The 22,401-nt window shown below is 35.0% G+C and overlaps 1 protein-coding gene across 2 annotated transcripts in view; it reads left to right on the plus strand.

The window, feature by feature from the left end:
- Positions 1-22,401, plus strand: part of LRRC40 (leucine rich repeat containing 40) — a 41,181-nt gene that overhangs the window by 1,754 nt on the left and 17,026 nt on the right. For both annotated transcript variants that reach the window (XM_019957276.2, XM_019957275.2), the window contains exons 2-9: positions 843-1,024; positions 2,123-2,196; positions 4,102-4,231; positions 7,758-7,881; positions 13,949-14,091; positions 16,415-16,587; positions 21,955-22,042; positions 22,163-22,208. In XM_019957276.2, the coding sequence (XP_019812835.2) occupies positions 843-1,024; positions 2,123-2,196; positions 4,102-4,231; positions 7,758-7,881; positions 13,949-14,091; positions 16,415-16,587; positions 21,955-22,042; positions 22,163-22,208 (960 nt within the window). The remainder of the gene's footprint in view (positions 1-842; positions 1,025-2,122; positions 2,197-4,101; positions 4,232-7,757; positions 7,882-13,948; positions 14,092-16,414; positions 16,588-21,954; positions 22,043-22,162; positions 22,209-22,401) is intronic.

The raw sequence follows: 22,401 nt of genomic DNA on the forward strand, positions 1-22,401 counted from the left end.
GTTTCTACTCTAAATGTCTGCTAGATTTCACCAGTGAAGCTATCTGGGCCTAGAGTTTTATTTGTGGGATTGTTTTAAATAGCAAATTCAATTTCTTTCATGGATGTAATGTGCGATAACACATTTGCTGTAGCACTGAAGCAAGTTAATACCTTCTAGAGCTTCAGTTTAATAGTGATAAACCTTAACTCTTTCTGTTTAACTTGTAGAGACTTACTTGCTACGTCAAAGGAATTGCTGTATTTGCTGCAACAAGAGTAACAATGTTGTGTTGTGTGTCAGATAAAATAGAGAGCAGCTACAAGAGTCAGATATACCTTTCAAATATTCACTGAGAAGCAAGATAGTTTAGCTTTTCCAGGGTTTAATCTTATCTAGCTGTATAACCTGGGACAAATGATACATTCTCTCTGAGTCCCATTTCTGTCATGTATAAAGTAAGAATAGTCATAACACCTGCCTCCTGGAGTTGTTATGCGATACAGGAGTTTGTTCATTTGATTTCCGTATCTTCTCTGTTATGGTGGCATAAAGATAGAGCCCATTCTTTGTCTTATATATCCAACCACTATGTGCTATGCAGGAAATGTATATAATAAATACAGTTGAATAAAGATAAAAGTGAGATCTAATATGAAAAATACATATCCTCTATTCTGTTTTGGAATAAAATTAAACTTTCACTTTAATGTTGTTGTAATTCATTGTAATTTGATTTCCTTGAAAGTTTTTTAATGTTTCAGAAATTTCAGTAGATAACTTGATAGCTGTTATCAACTTACGTACTTAGTATCTCACTTCTTTTTTTTCTGTCCTTTTTTGGTGTGGTATGGTGGAAATAGTGCCTCAGTGTGTTTGGAGAATAAATGTGGATATCCCTGAGGAAGCTAATCAGAATCTTTCATTCAATGCCTCTGAGCGATGGTGGGAGCAGACGGATTTGACTAAACTAATCATATCAAATAATAAACTTCAGTCACTTACTGATGACCTCCGACTCCTTCCTGCACTGACTGTTCTTGATGTAAGTGGATTTATGAGTCTTTTGTTTGAAAAGACTTTGAAGCTAAGTTTAGACTTTGAGAAGCAGAAAGCCCATGGTAGAGTGCAAGAAGAATAACAAATTACTGTATTAGGCAAAGCATCATGGTTAAGAATGCAGAATCAGAACCTCAGGCTTCAGTTCCCACTGCAGCTTGATAGCTGTGTGATCTCGGGACAGTTACCTCTCTGTGTTTCAGTTTCCATATCTATAAATCGAGACTGTTAGTACTGCCTATCTTTGAATTAAATATGTTAACGCATACAAACAGAATTAGAATTAATGTTTAACTAGTGGCTTCTGCTGCTTGTCCTTTTTTTATTGCTATTATTTTATGATCATTATTATTCTAGACGTTAAAGCAAGTACTTAAGGTTATTATTATTATTTTGTTACTTATCTCCAATACTGACTTAAATTATTGGGCTTAAATTTTTGTGGGTTTATTCAGGGACTTTGTTTTTAGTCCCTAGTTGCTATGTCATGTGGTAAAGTGAAACATGAGTAGTTTATTTCACAATCCACAGACTTCTATATCACAATCCACTGTTTTACTTAGGAACACCAAAAAATCTTCCCAATATTTGTCTGAAAAAGTTGGATGTAGTCAGATTTCTAGAGAAGTTTTTATTTTCTTCATTTGTAAAGTGAATCAGTTGGTGTCGGTGTTCTCCTTAAGGTTCCTTGTACCTTGAAAACAATATGATTCTGTAAAAACATGAGAGAAGAAATCTTCCTCCTCATTTATTTTTTGTAAATGTTGGCATAATCATACCAACAGAGGGCTATACATTCTAACCCTCTCGTCTCTCATTTCAGATTGAAATTCCACTCAGTGAGGTGAAGTTTCCTTTTTATTAACTGTAATATTTAAAATTAATGTCTTACCACTCATGATCTCTGAACAGCAATGTGATCAATTTCAAACTCTTTTTTCTCTTCTGTACTCAGAAAAATTACCAATAGTCCAACAGTACTATTGAATTAGAATAATTAGAGTATTGTCAGCGAATATTTTGCAGTAACAAAGTTTGTGGTTATTTATAAGAGATATTGACTGTGTCTTTTAATAACTTTCAGATACATGATAATCAGTTGACATCCCTTCCTTCTGCTATAAGAGAGTTAGAAAATCTTCAGAAACTTAATGTCAGGTAATATTTAAACTTACTTCAGTATTGCTTGTATAAAGGTATAAATCTAATATTCTTTAAAAATTTTTTTCTAACATTTTTTCTAACATGTAAAAAAATTTTTATATTATCTCAGAAAGTAATTAAATAGGATAAGAATTTTAAGCTGTAATTCTCCGATTATTTTATTTTTTGTTTTAGAATTGCCTACATGTTTTCTGGTTTTACAAATTTAAGACCAATTTAAAAAAATACTCTTTATATTTTTTGTGAAATAATTTTTAGTGGTTATTTTCAAAATCTTTGCTGACATCTCAAGTTTTATGTTACTTTGATAGTCTAAGATATATATGTGTTAAACAGAAGGAAGAAATTTAAAACAATTTTTTTCATCAGTGAGGAAAATTTCATGTTTTTGATATTAGCAGTTTTAAACTTTTCTGGGGACTCAGATTCCATGGGTGTGCCTCTGATACTCTTTGATAGGTACATGGAAGGCCAGCTAGCTGAGACTCCAGCTACCTCTGTTTGCCCTTCAGTATGCATTCAGACTTTCAAGAAAAATTACAGCCTTATATGTTATATATAAACTGTGGAAAAGGGATTAGGAGAAAAAATTTAAAGGGTTTAAGTGTTAAACATTGTTTGAAAAGCTGTGGCTTATAAAATAGGTGTGGTTATTGATCTGTCTAACATAGCATGATCAAGTCTCAGTTTTCTGAAGTTAACTAGTTTGAGGGAGAACAGTTCCTCAAATAACAGTCTTTATTTGATGAAAAACTTAAAATTACCATAAATTAACAAAAGTATCTGTACCCAAAATTGTTTAGGACACTTAGTGAAGATACTTATTGTTTAGTTGTACATCAGAACCTCTTCCCATTGCAAGCCAAAGGCATAGATATCCCCTGCAAAAAGAAGAGAGGGTAGGGTTGAGAGGAGAAGAGAGAGTATGCAGCTGCTGTGGGTGGCTTTAGCTTTAGCTTCTAGCTCTTAAGAGTATGAATGTTAGGATGGAGGGAATAGAACAAGAGAGGAAAAGAAGGAAATATATAGCAAAAATTACATTTTTGCCCAACTAGATTCCTGTCAGATATGCAAAGATTACAGTTAAGTAACTGACACTGTCAACCAATTTTTAATGGTTTTTGGTGGTTCATATTTTAGAAAACATTTTTTGGCATTTTTGTTCCAGCTAGTTTTATTATAATTTAAGGTCATTATTATACGCTTATATTTCCCTTTACCTGCCTGTTATTTGTGAAGAAACTGTATATGGCTAGACAGTAGAGTAGAATTCCCAAGCAAATAGTTGGCATGAATCTAAGAACAAGTTAAATCATCTCTTAATTATCAGGGAATGTATTATTCTAAGTGACTTGGGACTTCTCCACCAATAAACTGGAATCTGCAGGACTAAACTGAAAATAATGATTCAGTACAAATAAAATTAGAGTTGCATATTACACGTTCAACTGGATATGCTAGGCCCTCAAATAGAAATAGCTATTTTTGTTTTGAGTGCTAGATTGAAGCCTAATCCCCATGTAAAATGTGACTTCATTGTAGTGTGTGTATGCGTCTTTGTCAAAATCTTAAAACTGATACAGTGTGAAAATTTAGAGTCCAATGTATTCTTTCACATTGCATGTAAAATGAAGTTGATTAAAAGGAACCAATCAAAATTTCACAAATTATATCTTTGCTTCAAAATCTTTATTTCTTTGAAACACTCAATTTGATTATATTACTGTCGTTTTAATGGGTGTTTTCCTTTTAGGATGTAAAGTTTGATAAGTACTTAAAATTAGTAACCTTACTTGTCTTTTTTTTAATGAGCCCAGGTAGTTGATTAGCAGAAATGCCTTGTTAAGTATTTATTTTGTTGTCACCAAATTATTCAGCATTTGTTTTATCAATCAATAGCCATAACAAGCTGAAAATACTCCCTGAAGAAATTACAAATCTAAGAAATCTGAAGGGCCTGTATCTCCAGCATAATGAACTCACTTGCATACCAGAGGGGTTTGAACAACTTTCCAACTTAGAAGATTTAGTAAGTTTTGATTTTGCAATATTTGTATAATTTGGGGCTGGAGGGATTTTTCATTTGGCTGAGAAATTGGATATATGATACCAATCATGAGTACATGGGTGCCTGTTTGGATGACTAGATTATCAGAACTATGTTTTACAATTAGATTGCTAAATTAATAATTTCAAATTTCGTTTCCTATGTTTTTCTTCTTCTTTCCTGTTTTTCTTATGATAGAAATTACCTTAGATTTTAATTTCAGAATAGAGTTTTAGAAGGGGCCTGATGATGATAACTTTGCTATTCAGAGGCTTTTGCGACTTAGCAAAATAGAGGAAAGGGGTTTTTAGCGTATACTTACCCCCCCTTTTTTTTCATATATATATTTTTGGCTGCACAGGGTCTTTCTTGCTGCATGCAGGCTTTCTCTAGTTGCAGTGCGTGAGGGCTACTCTGTAGTTGCGGTGCTTGGGCTTCTCATTGAGGTGGCTTCTCTTGTTGTAGATTCCCATTACCTCCTCTTAAGCCCTTATGGTCCTTCTGTTCCCTAAGTGTTCAGATAATACCTTCAGGGCCTGCCTTTTCTTGCCTGTTTTCCAAAGTGGCCACATTTCTTGATAAAATTTTCATTCCATCTGTTTCACATCTTAAATGGAGATAACCATGAAGCAGTACAAATATTTTAGTCATATTATTAAGAATAATACAGACAATAGGCAGTTTGCTTTACATATAGGTAAGTAGTTTCATCCTGTTAACAGATTTTTTAAAAAGTAACATCCAAAGTCATACAACTGATTAAGGAATTCAGGATTTTAACATCAGACAATTTGATTTCAAAGTGTATACACTCTTCCCTCCCAAATTTACCGCAGGAGGAGTAAGACTCTACTATAAGCTGTCCTATCTGAAAGACTTTAGCTTTATTAGATCAGATGTTCCAACATAAATCTCTACTCCATGTAGTTATTTCATAGTACATTCTTATTCTGTTCACTGTTACATGTTTTGAAAAACTCATTAGTGTCATTTTAGCCTTGAAGTTTATTTTTTATTGAAGGACAAATTACTTCTTTTATTTCTTTCTTTCTTGATATTTTCCCCCATCTGCTCTAGTGGTTGAAATCAAAATTATACTCTCCTTAACCATTTCTTTAGGATCTCTTTGTTTTTCAATCTGATCAGATTGGAAATAAATTTTGGAAAGTAAAAGGTAGATGAAATGAATGGGAAAGAAGGGAGCCATCAGATTTTCTTATAAAATTTAGTGGTAAAAGATAGCAATTGATTAAAAAAAAGAATCTAGTAGAAGGCTTAATGGAAACCTTATAAACTTTTGTTCTGGGTTCCCAGATATTTATTTTCTTAATAAAAGAATGCTTCAGTTTAGAACTGTGATCTTAAGGACTAATTATCAGATAAATCATAAATGTGAGCAACAATAAATTAAAGCATTAAAAGTGTAAGATATGTAATAATTTAAGCTAACAATATTTCTTTTTTTTTTTAAATTTAGAAATGTATTCTGTTAATCAATAAGTTTATACAGCTATAGTTTAAAACAAAAACCGTGAAAATAAGACTGTTTCAAATTCTGGGCCCTTCCAATTTTCCAAATACGAGAGCTCTGAAAGTTGTATATACCAGCTGAAACAAGACAAAATTATGAATGGAGTCATGACATTTCATGAAACAAATTTTACATAACTGAAGGATCCTTCCTGGGACTAGTTAATTGCCTTTACCAAAAAAAAAAAAAAAAAAAAAAGGAAAGAAAAGTATGGAATTCCCGTGTTCTAAATCAACTTGTTACACATCAATATAAACCCACAGTGTCCTGGCAGACAACATGCTTTCATTTTCTGTCTCATCCTAGAACTCGAATCCTAATTCATTTCAGCAGAGACTCCATAGGCAACAGGAAAGATTGTAGCATTAAAATATTCATTTATTCTTTTGTGGTAGCTCAACAGTGGTCTTATTTCTGGGTAAGCTAGTAATATTTCTTAAAGTTACATAGAACTGCTTAGCACGATGCTAAATAAATATTGAAGAAATGTGTCACATAAATAATGATTAATTCATATGCACTGTACTTATTTTGTATCCAGTTTAATCATTAACTGCAATAGTTTAATATTTAACTATCAATAATTCTGTTACTTTAGGTTCTTTAAAATTTCTTAAGAATTTATGACTTAATCTTTATCAGAAACTTTTTATTTTTAGCTTTTGATATTAGAATAATTTTAGATTTATAGAGAAGTTGGAAAGATAGTACAGAGAGTGTCTGTATACCCTTCACCCATCTTAATGGGTGAACATTTTACATAACCATGGGATATTTGTAAAAACTAAGAAATTGACTTTGGTACAATATTGCTGACTAAACTATAGATTTTATAATATTTTCCCAGTGTTTTCACTAATGTCCTTTTCTTTTTGTTCCAGGATCCAACCCAGAATACTACATATCATTTAGTGTCAGTAAATTCTGATATCACAAAATACTTATTAGTAATCTGTTGATTCTTAGACCTTAGAGTATTTGAGTTGTAGAGTATTATGTTGTATGTTGTAGATTATGTGTTGTTAGTATAATAATAACAGTATGTTTTAAAAATATGCTGGTGTATAATAGCATTTTTCCTTTTTCTATTTTCTTGATTTATTTAGAGTTATAGTTATTTAATGTTAGACTAAATCATAGTCTTCAGAGAACAGTTCCTTTAAGTCATTTTTTTCTTATTCACTGTTGCCCTACCTAATAGTTTAGTGACAGCTGGTGGAATACTTACATTTAATTTGAACGTCATAGGAAGAATACCTGATACATAGCATTGTCTTTTAAAGGGAGTTGCAAAAAAATTCTCATAACTATTTAGAGAAAAAGCAAAGACTTATAATGCGAAAGTAAGGTATAGGGATTAATTAGGCAGGGTGAAAGAGTGAAAACTAAACAGTAGACTTTGTACTTAGTTAAAGCAGACTTACTGTGGTCAGCAGAAGAACCAAGAGGGAATATTTTTTCCTCCCAAATGAAAATGGCCATATTTTTCAGCCTTACTTGTTTTCTTTCAAGCATTTTTCTTTTTTGCAAAGATGTTTTTCTTTATATATTACAGTTTAACTGATGTATCGTTAAACATTGTTAACATATCATTAAAATGTATCATTGTACTTTTTGCCTGATGTATCATAGATACTCAGCAAATATTGGATGGATAAATGGATTTTTAAAAAACATAATGCAAGATACAGCATGACTTAGTACTAACAGAAACCTTTCTGTAAAATATTTTTGAAATCAATTCATTTTAATTTCTCTCTGTTACATTATTAGACATGTAGTAGGTCCACAGAAAATACTGAGTCAATGAATGATGATCTGTGAAATTGTCAGTGAATGAGACTTAGAAAGTATATCTACTCTAAATAGTTTTTTTAAATGTTGCAATGCCCTTAAAATTCTGAACACCCCCCTTAGGGATCCTTCATTTATTTTTTTATTTACTTGTTCATTCATTTTGTCTTCCTCTTTTTAAAGGATCTTTCAAATAATCGTCTTACAACTGTTCCTGCTAGTTTTTCTTTTCTATCCAGCTTGATGCGTCTCAATCTTTCCAGTAATCAACTGAAGAGTTTGCCAGCAGAGCTAAGTGGAATGAAAAGTAAATCTTCTCTGTTTTAAAAATTGAATAAATTTGAAGTTTGTATAACTTACATTTAGAAAAATAAATTTTTATGTAGTTACAGACAAGTAAAACAATAGATTTTATTGTGCTAAATGCAAACGATAACATCTAGTCAGATTTTCTCCAGGGCATTATTGTCTAGCCCTAATGAATTAAAATTTTAAATCATTAAGATTTACCACCAAAACAGTTCAGTTCAGTAGCTCAGTTGTATCCAACTCTTTGTGACCCCATGGACTGCAGCACACGAGGCTTCCCTGTCCATCACCAAGTCCCGGAGCTTGCTCAAACTCATGTCCATTGAGTCGGTGATGCCATCGAACCATCCCATCCCATCCTATACTATCCATACTACCAAAGTAGTTTAACACGTCAAAAAGATGAAAATAAAATTATAAATTGTGGGAAAATTATATACCTGAGAAATTGATTAAGGTTTTGAGCATGCTGTCTCTTCTTTCTCTTGTTCAATGTTCACTGAGAGGTCATGCCCCTCTCCTAGGTGATTCCACCTATGATGGGTTATGTTATATCTGAATCCTCCTTGGTCCGTAAGTAATAACGGCAAGGAATAGTCTCAGTCAGTTCAGTAGTTCAGTCATGTCCGACTCTTTGTGACCCCATGAACCACAGCACGCCAGGCCTCCCTGTCCATTACCAACTCCTGGAGTCAACCCATACCCAAGTCCATCGAGTCGGTGATGCCATCCAACCGTCTCAACCTGTCGTCCCCTTCTCCTCCTGCCTTCAATCTTTCCCAGCATCAAGGTCTTTTCCAATGATCAGCTCTTGACATCAGGTGGCCAAAGTGTTGGAGTTTCAGCTTCAACATCAGTCCTTCCAATGAACCCCCAGGACTGATCTCCTTTAGGATAGACTGGTTGGATCTCCTTACAGTCCAGGAACTCTGAAGAGTCTTCTCCAACACCACAGTTCAAAAGCATCAGTTTTTCGGTGCTCAGCTTTCCTTATAGTCCAACTCTCACATCTGTATATGACCACTGGAAAAACCACAGCCTTGACTAGACGGACCTTTGTTGGCAAAGTAATGTCTCTGCTTTTGAATATGCTATCTAGGTTGGTCATAACTTTCCTTCCAAGGAGTAAGCGTCTTTTAATTTCATGGCTGCAATCACCGTCTGCAGTGATTTTGGAGCCCCCAAAAAATAAAGTCAGCCACTGTTTCTACTGTTTCCCCCATCTATTTGCCGTGAAGTGATGGGACTGGATTCCATGATCTTAGCTTTCTGAATGTTGAGTTTTCAGCCAACTTTTTCACTTTCCTCCTTCACTTTCATCAAGCGGCTCTTTAGTTCTTCTTCACTTTCTGCCATAAGGGTGGTGTCATCTGCATATCTGAGATTATTGATATTTCTCCTGGCAATCTTGATTCCAGCCTGTGCTTCCTCCAGCCCAGCATTTCTCATGATGTACTCTGCATAGAAGTTAAATAAGCAGGGTGACAATATACAACCTTGACGTACTCCTTTTCCTATTTGGAACAAGTCTGTTGTTCCATGTCTGGTTCTAACTGTTGCTTCCTGATCTGCATACAGATTTCCCAGGAGGCAGGTCAGGTGGTCTGGTATTCCCATCTCTTTCAGAATTTTCCAGTTTATTGTGATCCACACAGTCAAAGGCTCTGGCACAGTCAATAAAACAGAAGTAGATGTTTTTCTGGAACTCTCTTGCTTTTTCCATGATCCAGCAGATGTTGGCAATTTGATCTCTGGTTCCTCTGCCTTTTCTAAAACCAGCTTGAACATCTGGAAGTTCACGGTTCACATATTGCTGAAGCCTGTCTTGGAGAATTTTGAGGATTACTTGACTAGCCTGTGAGATGAGTGCAATTGTGTGGTAGTTTGAGCATTCTTTGGCATTGCCTTTCTTTGGGATTGGAATGAATACTGACCTTTTCCAGTCCCGTGGCCACTGCTAGTTTCCCAAATTTGCTGACATATTGAGTGAAGCACTTTTACAGCATTATCTTCCGGGATTTGAAATAGCTCAACTGGAATTCCATCCTCCAGTAGTTTTGTTCATCGTGATGCTTCCTAAGGCCCACATGACTTCACATTCCAGGATGTCTGGCTCTAGGTGAGTGATCACACCATCATGATTATTTGGGTCGTGACGATCTTTTTTGTACAGTTCTGTGTATTCTTGCCACCTCTTCTTAATATCTTCTGCTTCTGTTAGGTCCCTACCATTTCTGTCCTTTATTGAGCCTATCTTTGCATAAAATGTTCCCTTGGTATCTCTAATTTTCTTGAAGAGATCTCTAGTCTTTCCCATTCTGTTATTTTCCTCTATTTCATTGCATTGATCGCTGAGGAAGGCTTTCTTATCTCTCCTTACTATTCTTTGGAACTCTGCATTCAAGTGGGTATATCTTTCTTTTTCCCCTTTGCTTTTCGCTTCCCTTCTTTTCACAGCTATTTGTAAGCCCTCCTCAGACAGCCATTTTGCTTTTTTGCATTTCTTTTTCTTGGGGATGGTCTTGATTCCTGTTTCCTGCACAATGTCACGAACCACTTTATCAGATCTAGTCCCTTAAATCTATTTCTCACTTCCACTGTATAGTCATAAGGGATTTTATTTAGGTCATACCTGAATGGTCTAGTGATTTTTTCCACTTTCTTCAATTTCAGACTGAATTTGGCAATAAGGAATTCATGATCTGAGCCACAGTCAGCTCCCAGTCTTGTTTTTGCTGACTATATAGAGCTTCTCTGTCTTTGGATGCAAAGAATATAATCAGTCTGATTTCGTTGTCGACCATCTGTTGATGTCCATGTGTAGAGGCTGCTCTTGTGTTGTTGGAAGAGGGTGTTTGCTATGACCAGTGCATTCTCTTCACAGAACTCCATTAGCCTTTTCCCTGCTTCATTCTGTACTCCAAGGCCAAATTTGCCTGTTACTCCAGGTGTTTCTTGACTTACTACTTTTGCATTCCAGTTTCCTAAAATGAAAAGGACATCTCTTTTGGGTGTTAGTTCTAGAAGGTGTTGTAGGTCTTCATAGAACTGTTCAATTTCAGCGTCTTCAGTGTTACTGGTCAGGACATAGACTTAGATTACTGTGATACTGAGTGGTTTGCCTTGGAAATGAACAGAGAATATTCTGTCGTTTTTGAGGTTGCATCCAAAGTACTGCATTTTGGACTCTTTTGTTGACTATGGTGGCTACTCCATTTCTTCTAAGGGATTCCTGCCCACAGTAGTAGATATAATGGTCACCTGAGTTAAATTCACCCATTCCAGTCCATCTTAGTTCGCTGATTCCTAGAATGTTGATGTTCACTCTTGCCATCTCCTGTTTGACCACTTCCAATTTGCCTTGATTCATGGACCTAACATTCCAGGTTCCTATGCAATATTGCTCTTTACAGCATTGAACCTTGCTTCTATCACCAGTCACATCCACAACTGGGTGTTGTTTTTGCTTTGGCTCCATCCCTTCATTCTTTCTGGAGTTATTTCTCCACTGATCTCCAGTAGCATATTAGGCACCTACTGACCTGGGGAGTTCATCTTTCAATGTCCTGTCTTTTTGCCTTTTCATACTGTTCGTGGAGTTCTCAAGGCAAGAATACTGAAGTGGTTTGCCATTCCCTTCTGCAGTGGATCACATTCTGTTAGATGTCTCCACCATGATCCGGCTGTCTTGGGTGGCCCCACAGGGCATGGCTTAGTTTCATTGAGTTAAACAAGGCTGTGGTCCATGTGATCAGATTGGCTAGTTGTCTGAGATTGTGGTTTCAGTCTGTCTGCTCTCTGATGCCCTCTCTCAGTGCCTACTGTCTTAGTTGGTTTTCTCTTACCTTGGACATGGGGTATCTCTTCATGGCTGCTCCAGCAAACCGCAGCCGCTGCTCCTTACCTTGGACATGGGTAGTCTAGTCAAGAGATAGTCTAGTTTTGCTCAGATTGTTAATCCTTTTAAAAGCAGGTTAAATTTAGTGTTTCTATTTTATTAGAGTTTACTATTGAATCAGTATATTTTAAGTATTGTAGAACTAACATGTAGGATGAAAAAAATAGAAGGTACATTTTAGTAATTTAAATAAGTATACTTTTTCATGTTAGAAGTCTTGAGTCCAAAATCAATCTTTTTCACCTAAAGACAAACTATTATTATTTCTTAGTTGATGATCACTATGTGTTAACTGTAGATTGTTTACCTTATCTACTTTTTTTGCTAATCTTATGTGAGCCCTTTCATTTTTTTTGAACCTCCCTTTTTGGAGAAAATCATAGATGTGATTTCAATCACTTTATTAGAAATTATTTAGAGGTGAGTTTGTAAAATTGTGCTGTTAGACATTTAAAAAAATACTGTATAATTGACTAACAGTGTTATTAGTTTCAGGTGTGCAAAATCAGTGATATTTTTATACATTGCAAATGATCACTGCTGTTTGACTATAGAGTAATGGTTATTTGGGCTTCTGATTTGGTGCTAGTGGTATAGAATCCGCCTACCAGTGCAGAAGTTGCAAGAGATGTGCGTTTAATCTCTGGATCAGGAAGATCCCCAGAGTAGGAAACGGCACACTACTCCAATATTCTTGCCTGGAAAATTCCATGGACAGAGGAGTCTGGCGGGCTACAGTCAATGAGGCTACAAAGAGTCAGACAAGATTGAACGAATGAGCACAGCACAATGGTTATTTGTCATTTATTACAGGAATGCATAAATTAAATGCCATAAATTGAACTGACATTTTAGGGGAGCCTTTACTTGTGATACCAATAGTTAACTCTGCTTATTTTTGCCATTTTTCAATAAAGGTATTAGAAAATAGAGCTGAACAGAAAATACTATACCTGGAATGAGTATGCCAGAAGCATGTGTTTTTTGTTTTTTTTTTTAAACTGAGTAGAAATATTGAGCAATAAGAATAGATGTTGAAATCAATAGAAAAATGCTTTAAATTTATAGAAGGTTTTCTAATATATAGTTAGTCTCAGGTATTTTCTGTGCTTTAGCCATTACAAAGATACTTTTAAGCTATCATCAGTAGGACATTTAGTTGTTTTTTCTGCTATTCACGACCGAGATTCTAGTTTCTAACATTTGTATGGTTCTTTGTAATTCAAAATGCTTTAAAATATATTATTTTGCCATCAAATAGTTTTAGAAGTTAATGGGGATGCGTATTATTTACATTTTAAAGATTCAGGAACCTAGGTTTAGAAATTATACAGCAAAGTGTAAAGCCAGGGTTTTCATCTTCTTAGTTCATCCCTCTTGCTTTTTCTGCTACATGCTACTTGTATTCTTAACCAGTGCTCTTAAATGCAGAAACTTGTGAAAACTAGTTTCTAGATGTAAAACAAACTTCTTTATAGAATTTACTGGATTTAGTGTGGATTGGATTATGACATTTTCCTCAGTGCTGTAGCCAAATAATACGTGAATTGTCATATTATAAATTGAAGTACTATTAAATTTGTTTAGAAAAGCCGTTAGTTTCTGTAAACACTGAAAGTAGTCTAAATATATCAATTCAGTCTTGAATTACATTAAAATTGATAAGCTCAAGGTACATGAAAAAAAGTTGTAAAATATATATTTCCTATTCAAACTATAAGGTTGAGAATAGTGGAAAATATAAGTGAAAGAAGGCTTCCCTGGTGACTCAGTGGTAGTGCATCCACCTAATGGCATAGAAGGTGTGGGTTCGATCCCTGGGTTGGGAAGATCGAAGAAGGAAGGAAATGGCTACCATTCCAGTATTCTTGCCTGGGAAATCCCATGGACAGAGGAGCCTGGTGGGCTACAGTTAGTCCATGGGGTCATAAAAGAGTCGGACACAACTTAGTGACTAAATCAACAACAACAGCAGTAAGTGGAGAATCTGCAATATGGATTAGGGAGAAATTGCTTATTGAAGTCTTAAGGAAAATAAGACCTTTATTTTTCTTCTGTTTTTGTTTTCCATTCTGCCTTTTATGAGATATTCAGGAGGTAAGAGAGATGTAAACCAATATTTTTCTCTATTGAAGTATCTTTGTGTTTCACTAAATATGTATTACAGGATTAAAGCATTTGGATTGTAATTCAAATCTCTTGGAAACTATTCCTCCTGAATTGGCCAGCATGGAATCACTAGAATTGCTATATTTGAGAAGGAATAAATTACGTTTTCTACCAGAATTTCCTTCTTGTAAACTATTAAAGGTACTATTCAGTTGTTTAAGATAAATTTTCTGAAAGTTAATCATGAAAATGAAAACTTAAACTTATTTTACATTGAGAATATGTATTAGTTATGTGTTTTTTTCTTATAATTTTATCTTTGAGAATTTTATTATGATTGAATATATTAATGGTATTGTTAATAACAGATTTTTTTTTTAAAAGAAATAATCAGTTTTAAAAATTTGGCCATTTCATCTGGAGGGTAGTTTATAACTCAAGAAGTAGTATTAGGTTGGTGCAAAAGTAATTGTGGTTTTGCATTGTTGAACTTTGCCAGTTGGTATTGGAATACATTCTTAAATAAATGGTTATGTTATATATCATTTTAATGTACGTTTCTTCATATTTTTGCTAATGACATTGCTTGCTGTTTATTTTATAATTATTTTAGACTATAGAAATGATGTTAGACAAAGAGCAAATTCAAGCAATTTTTTTGAGTTTAGAATGGGTCGGAAAGCAGCGGAAACAGCTCGCCACATCAATATCAACAATGCATTTGGCCCAGGAACTGCTACCGAACATACAGTGCAGTGGTGGTTCAAGAAGTTTTGCAGAAGAGATGAGAGCCTTGAAGATGCAGAGCATAGTGGCCAGCCATCAGAAGGTGACAACCAATTGAGAGTATCATTAAAGCTGATCGTCTTAAAACTACATGAGAAGTTGTTGAAGAACTCATTGTTGACCATTCTACGGTTTTTGTCATTTGAAGCAAATTGGAAAGGTGAAAAAGTTCAGTAAGTGGATGCCTTATGAGCTGACTGAAAATCAAAAAAATCATCTTTTTGAAGTGTCTTCTCTTATTCTGTGCAACAATGAATCATTTCTTGATCAGATTGTGACTTTTGACCAAAAGTGTATTTTATACGACAACCAGCAATGACCAGCTAGGTGGTTGGACCGAGAAGAAGCTCCAGGGCACTTCTAAATCCAAACTTGCACCAGAAAAGGTCATGGTCACTATCTGGTGGTCTGTTGCCTGTCTGATCCACAACAGTTTTCTGAATCCTGGCAAAACCATTACATCTGAGGAGTATGCTCAGCAAATCGATGAGATGCACTGAAAACTGCCCCATCTGCAGTTGGCATTGGTCAACAGAAATGGCCCAATTCCCCATGACAGCACCTGAATGCACGTCATATAACCAACACTTCAAAAGTTGAATGAATTGGGCTATGAAGTTTTGTCTTATTTGCCATATTCACCTGACATCTTGGCAACCGACTACCACTTCTTCAAGCATCTCGAAAACTTCTTGCAGGGAAAGCACTTTCATAACCAGCAGGATGCAGAAAATGCTTTCCAAGAGTTCATCAAATCCTGAAGCACAGCTTTTTATTCTATAGAAATAAACTTATTTTTTCACTGGCAAAATTGTGTTGATTGCAATGGTCCTATTTTGGTTAATAAAGATGTGTTTGAGCCTGGTTATGAGTTGGACACAACTAAGTGACTGAACAACAGCAAAATAATGATTTAAAATTCACAATCCAAAACCTCAATTACTTTTGTACCAACTTAATAGATGATGAAGCTAACAAAGTAAGTTGGGCCCATAGTGTAGGAAGCCTGGAATACCAGGAAAAAATGTGTGTCTAATTCTTTAAGTTGCCAGTTCATATTTACCTCATCATAAGATCTGTTTAAAATTAATTACTTTTTTTTTTTGGTATTAAGTATATGCATTAACATTGTATTTAAATTTGCCATAGGTTGCTTTCCCTTATGTATACTTTTATGCATTGAGTTTCTTTAAGCAAAATGGTGACAATGATATAAATAACTGAAAAAGTTATCATTTAATAAGGTTAATTATCTGATAATCTTAGATTCTGCTAATGGGAAATCAGTATGTATTACAACATTATTATAAATCATGAATACAAATTTTGAGTAACAAACATTTATTATAATATAAATAACTTTTTAAATATATACTGATTTGTTTTAAAACTTTAGTTTTTCATCAGTATAGCTCTTGGATTTGTATTTTTGTTCTATAAATGTAACTACTAAATCATTTCTCTACCTTGGTTTTTTAAACTTTGAACTTTCTGCTGGATTAAGCCTTTAATTATTTTTAAATTACTAGGAAATTCTTGAAAATTTTGTTTTTTGTTATTTTTCTGTAACTGTAAAATAGCTTAAATATAATTAAAAATTTAAGCAACTTAGTCATTAGAAAATTATGTTTTTTCCATGTGTTTTTCAGTTATTTGAAATTAAGATTTCAGTTTTACTTTCATTATCTAGTATCAAATTGAATACAAAAATACACATGATTGATCTTTGGTTTTGTAGGAATTACATGTAGGAGAAAACCAGATTGAAATGTTAGGGGCAGAACATCTTAAGCATCTGAACTCTATCCTTGTGCTAGACCTGCGGGATAACAAGTTAAAATCTGTTCCAGATGAAATTACACTCCTGCAGTCTTTGGAAAGACTTGATCTAAGCAACAATGATATTAGTAGGTAAGTTTAAGAAGGAATGATATGAAATCATGTCTGTATTTGATTATAATTCATTGGTTAAAACATGCAGAGATCTTTTTTATAAGTTGAGTTCAATAAATGTTTATTTAGCAGGTGTCATGTGCAGACCTACAAAGGGTAATTAGATTTTGTTCTTGGCAGCAAGCTTAAAACACTAATGGAATCAGTTGTATTTACAAGTGACTCCTGCGGAGCTCAGTTGGTAAAGCATCTGCCTGCAACGCGGGAGACCTGGGTTCAATTCCTGGCTTGGGATATCCGCCTGGAGAATGTAATGGCAACCCACTCCAGTATTCTTGTGTGGAGAATCCCACGGACAGAGAAGCGTGGACGGGCTACAGTACATGGGATTGTAAGAGTTGGACATGACTTAGTGCTATTTTTCTTTCATTTCTTTCTAAACCACTAGAATGTGAACTCGAGGATGGGTAGGTTTTTATCTCTTTCACTGCTCTAACTTCTGTGTCAGTGCCTGGGTTCATGGAAGCTGCCTGATAAATATTTGTTGAATGTGTTAAATGACTATAAAACTATGGGAAAGATATGAAATACTTTGGGGACTTAAAGATGATACAGGGATCACAATTTATTGAGAAAAGTCAGGGCAGACTTTGTGTAAGAAGTAAAATTTTTAGATGATGTTATAGAACTGGGACCAGAGTGAAGCAGGTTAATTGCCTAGAGCACAGAATTTAAAAATTTACTCAGTGGGGCATGCCTCACTCTAGTTGAGACATCCATCTTTCAAGGATGACCGCAGTTTTCAGGTTCATATGTATGGTGGTCAGAATGACTCACTTGGCAGGAGAAAACTACAAACAAAGCTCTGAAAGTTTACAAAATAAATTATAGGTATATGTTCAGAGGACAGTGAGGAATCAGGTTTGGTAGGGTACATGTAGTGAGGTACTTAGGTCTTGAAAGATAAACTGAAGCCATGTGAAAGAGGTCCTTGAAATCCCTATGAAGAGTCAGTTTTCATTGGTTAAGAGATGGAGAGATTAAAAGCAAAACTAACTTGATTGTAACCTTGTAAGTTGATGATGATAGTGGGTTGAATGCTTTGGATAGGAGTGGGTTTATAGATGGGAATTCTAAATAAGTTCTATTAGATTAATGTAGTAATAATTAACTTGAATAGGCACACTTAGTATGTCCAGTTTACTGTGTTGACAGCTTTTTAGATTCCTCTCATGTAATAAGGACCTAAACTGTAGTGATAATGAGAATGGAAAGACAAGGAAAAATGTGAGAGGTGTGATGAGTTAGATTGAGTATTTAGCAATTGATTGTGATGGAGAGGCAGAGGAAGAGGGTAGTGAGCAAAGTTTTAAAAGCGTATAAAACCATAATATTTAGAGATGGAATTACTTTACAGATATATAAAAAATAAAACTCAGACTTACTTAGGGTTGTAAACCTGTTAGGTGTCTGCAGTTTTGTATTTGGATGTCAGAAACCTGTTTTGTTATGAACAGGGAAAAGGTTAAGCAAGGTAGACTTTCTTGGTTTATATTTCAGTAACTTACTTTAAAAAGCCAGAATTGTTTTCACAGTGTACATATGGCATATGGTACATCTTGACCATCAATTTGAGTACTTGGACAGTGACCATTCTTTTCAATCACTTCTATTTATGACATAATAAGTGAACGGATATTTCTAAAAGTACTTATAACTAATGAATGAAAGAATTGCTTGCCTCATAAATATTGACATGTATGCTTTTCCCCATGTTAGTCACTCAGTTGTGTCTGACTCTCTAACCTTATGGACTGTAGCCCACCAGTCTCCTCTGTCCATGGAATTTTTCAGGCAAGGAATACTGGAGTGGGTTGCCATTTCCTTCTTCAGGGGATCTTCCTGACTGAGGGATCGAACCCACATTTTCTGTGTCTTTTGCATTGTAGGCAGATTCTTTACCATCTGAGCCACCAGGGAGTTACCTTTCTCCCCATAGCAGTTTTATTATGGCTACTAGTAATATGTAAAAACAGTAGAAGGGAAATATTTAAAATAAAAATGATGATAAATACTATTTAAGTAATCAGTACAAATATTTCTGATATGTATATTTCTCTTTCTCCAGAGCTCTGGATATAAAGTGTGTATGTATCACAGGGCCTAGAACATAATGAAGCTAGTAAATATTTTCTTTACTTTCATCTAACCTCATACTTCCTAGACATTACTACTACTACTACTACCAAGTCACTTCAGTCGTGTCCGACTCTGTGCGACCCCATAGACGGCAGCCCACCAGGCTCCGCCGTCCCTGGGATTCTCCAGGCAAGAACACTGGAGTGGGTTGCCATGTCCTTCTCCAATGCATGAAAATGAAAAGTGAAAGTGAAGTCGCTCAGTCGTGTCCAACCCTCAGCGACCCCATGGACTGCAGCCTTCCAGGCTCCTCCGTCCATGGGATTTTCTAGGCAAGAGAACTGGAGTGGGGTGCCATTGCCGCCTTTGTCCTAGACATTAAGACCATTCTTTTCATTTTGTACCCCTCCAGAATCTCCTTTAACAACATTGATTCCTTACAATGCTACCAGAGTAGTTTTTATAAAATACAAGCTATCAGCTTTTTCTTCAACTAAAAAACTGATGGTTCTCCATTGTTAGAGCACTTTTTCCTAAATATGACTATGTATTAGAACCACAAGAAAAGCTTTAAGAAGAAAATGCAGATACAGAGACAGTAGTGAATTAGAATCTTTAGCAGTGGGACCTTAGAATTGCTTTGGTTTTGTTTTTTAAAGTTCCTGAGAGATTTTCATACATCTGGTTTTCTAACCAACAATTAGGAATCACTGTCTTGCAAGATAAAGTCCAGGATTTTTAGCATAATAGTCAAGTACATCTCACAGTCAGATTTCATCATTCTCTCTTTTTCATCTTTCAGTCCCACAAGTATCTTATGACTACATTGAACTGTAAATATGCTGACTTTTTCTTTCTTCATTTTCTTTACCTTAGAATGCCCTTTTCCTGCTTGACTCCCTAATGGAATTCTATTCTTTTAGGTCCAAATCCAGGCTTTGCTACTTCCTTCTCCCTTTAGTCCTTTTTCTAATTTCTACTTCCCTAGTCTGAAAGCAGCTTTACTTGTTTAGCATGTATCTAATTTTATATATATATATATATATATATATAAAAAATAGTTTAATGAGTTTTGACAACGGTATGTATTGGTGTAATTCACTGTCACCGTAGTGAACGTTTCTGTTTTCCTAAAGTCTCTTCATACCCTTTGCAGTCAATCCACTTTTCATACACTCAACCCCTGGCAACCACTGATGAGCTCTGTCACTGGACTTTTCTAAGTACCATATGAATGAAGTCACAGCATATAGTTTTTATGCTTTCTTTCACGTAGTATAACGCTTCTGTGATTGATTCGTGTGGTTTTTCTCTTAGTAATTTATTCATTTTTATTGCTGAGTGTTATTGCGTTATACAGATATGCCACAATTTTTTCATCTCTTCAGTAGTTAGTTGTTGGATGTTTGGATTGCTCTCAATTTTCTGACTGTTGTGAACATTCATGTAAGTCTCTATTGGACATAATTTTCATTTTTCCTGAGTAAATATGTAGGAGTGGGATTGCTTAGTTGTATGGTAAATGTGTGTTTGAAAAAACTCCCACTTACCAAAGTGGCTGTGCTATTTTACATGCTCACCAGCAACATATGATAATTCCTGTATTTTGGTTAGCCAAAATGTGTCCTTTTATGTGTCCTTTTCTTTTGTTCATCTGAAAAGTTTTTAAGGGAAAGGACCTTGATATCCCTACAACAATTCCTAGTATATTATAGATGCTTAATAAATTTTGAGATTTAATGTTTATGTATATCAACAGGTTTTATCTTGTGTACCAAAAAAAAAAAAATGACTTTCCTTTTTGAATGAAAATCTGAAGTATATGATTAAAAATTATTCTTTATGATTTTTTCATTTAGGAATTTTTTTATTTGCTAACATTTACTTTTTAGCACTGTCTCAGTTCAGTTCAGTCGCTCAATTGTGTCCAACTCTTTGCCACCCCATGGACTGCAGCATGCCAGGCCTTCCTGTCCATCACCAACTACTATAGTTTACTCAAACTCATGTCCATAGAGGCGGTGATGCCATCCAACCATCTCATCCTCTGTCATCCCCTTCTCCTCCTGCCTTCAATCTTTCCCAGCATCAGGGTCTTTTCTAATGAGTCAGTTCTTCACATCAGGTGGCCAAAGTATTGGAGTTTCAGCTTCAGCATCAGTCCTTCCAATGAACACTCAGGACTGATATCCTTTAGGATGGACTGGTTGGATCTCCTTGCTGTCGAAGGGACTCTCGAGAGTCTTCTCCAACACCACAGTTCAAAAGCATCAATTCTTCAGCTTTCAGCTTTCTTTATAGTCCAAATCTCACATCCATACATGACAACTGGAAAAACCACAGCTTTGACTAGACGGACCTTTGTTGGCAAAGTAATGTCTCTGCTTTTTAAAATGCTGTCTAGGTCGGTCATAACTTTCCTTCCGAGGAGCAAGCATCTTTTAATTTCATGGCTACGGTCACCATCTGCAGTGATTTTATAGCCCCGAAAAATGAAGTCTGTCACTGTTTTCATTGTTTCTCCATCTATTTGCCATGAAGTGATGAAACCAGATGCCATGATCTTAGTTTTCTGAGTGTTGAGTTTTAAGTCAGCTTTTTCACTCTCATCTTTCATTTTCATCAAGAGGCTCTTTAGTTCTTCTTTGCTTTCTGCCATAAGAGTGGTACTGTCTGGGAGAATGGCAATGAAACATGTAAAATATCATGTAGGAAACGAGTTGCCAGTCCAGGTTCGGTGCATGATGCTGGATGCTTGGGGCTGGGGCACTGGGACGGCCCAGAGGGATGGTATGGGGAGGGAGGAGGGAGGAGGGTTCGGGATGGGGAACACATGTATACCTGTGGCGGATTCATTTTGATATTTGGCAAAACTAATACAATTATGTAAAGTTTAAAAATAAAATAAAATTGGAAGAATAAAAAAAAAAAAAAAACTATAAATGCAATGAACTCAAAAAAAAAAAAAAAAGAGGGGTACTGTCTGTAATTTAGGAAATATTTTATAGCTCACATTCTTTTTCTAATAATCCTAATATGACAGTATTGAAACAATTCTTATTTTTTTTAAACATGTTTGGCATTTATCTTGAAAGGAAATATTTTAGGCCTGAATTAACTTGGGTTTTCTTTGACACTATTTTATGATGTAAAGCTTGTCATATGTTGTTTGTTTTATAATCAACTACTTGGTTGAATTATACTTATCCCGAATGTTTTCCTTTAAATCTATTTAATCTTTTATAGTCTGCCCTGTTCATTGGGAAGACTTCATTTGAAATTCCTGGCACTTGAAGGAAATCCTTTGAGAACCATTCGAAGAGAAATTATAAATGTAAGCATATTTAGAATTCAGCTCTTGTTTTTAAACTTGATATTGAAACATACACATGATCTATTAATATAAAACTGCAATGTATGTCTGGTGAATACGTTTTTATCCCCCTCTTTTCAGAAAGGAACCCAAGAAGTCTTAAAATACCTACGAAGCAAGATTAAAGGTACTCTTCTATTTTCTCCCATATTTTAAAAGATAACGTGAAAAGTGGTGAAGTGTTAATCGTATATAAATTTGCATATAGTTTTAGTATAAATATTTAGAGGAAATGGCCCCTGGTGGATATGGCTCTGATCTGAATCCATGAGACCATAATATGCTGAAATTATGAAAACACTCTTACATTCACAGTAATA

This window comes from Bos indicus, chromosome 3 (genome assembly GCF_029378745.1).
Source record: "Bos indicus isolate NIAB-ARS_2022 breed Sahiwal x Tharparkar chromosome 3, NIAB-ARS_B.indTharparkar_mat_pri_1.0, whole genome shotgun sequence".
Taxonomy (NCBI): Eukaryota; Metazoa; Chordata; class Mammalia; order Artiodactyla; family Bovidae; genus Bos; species Bos indicus.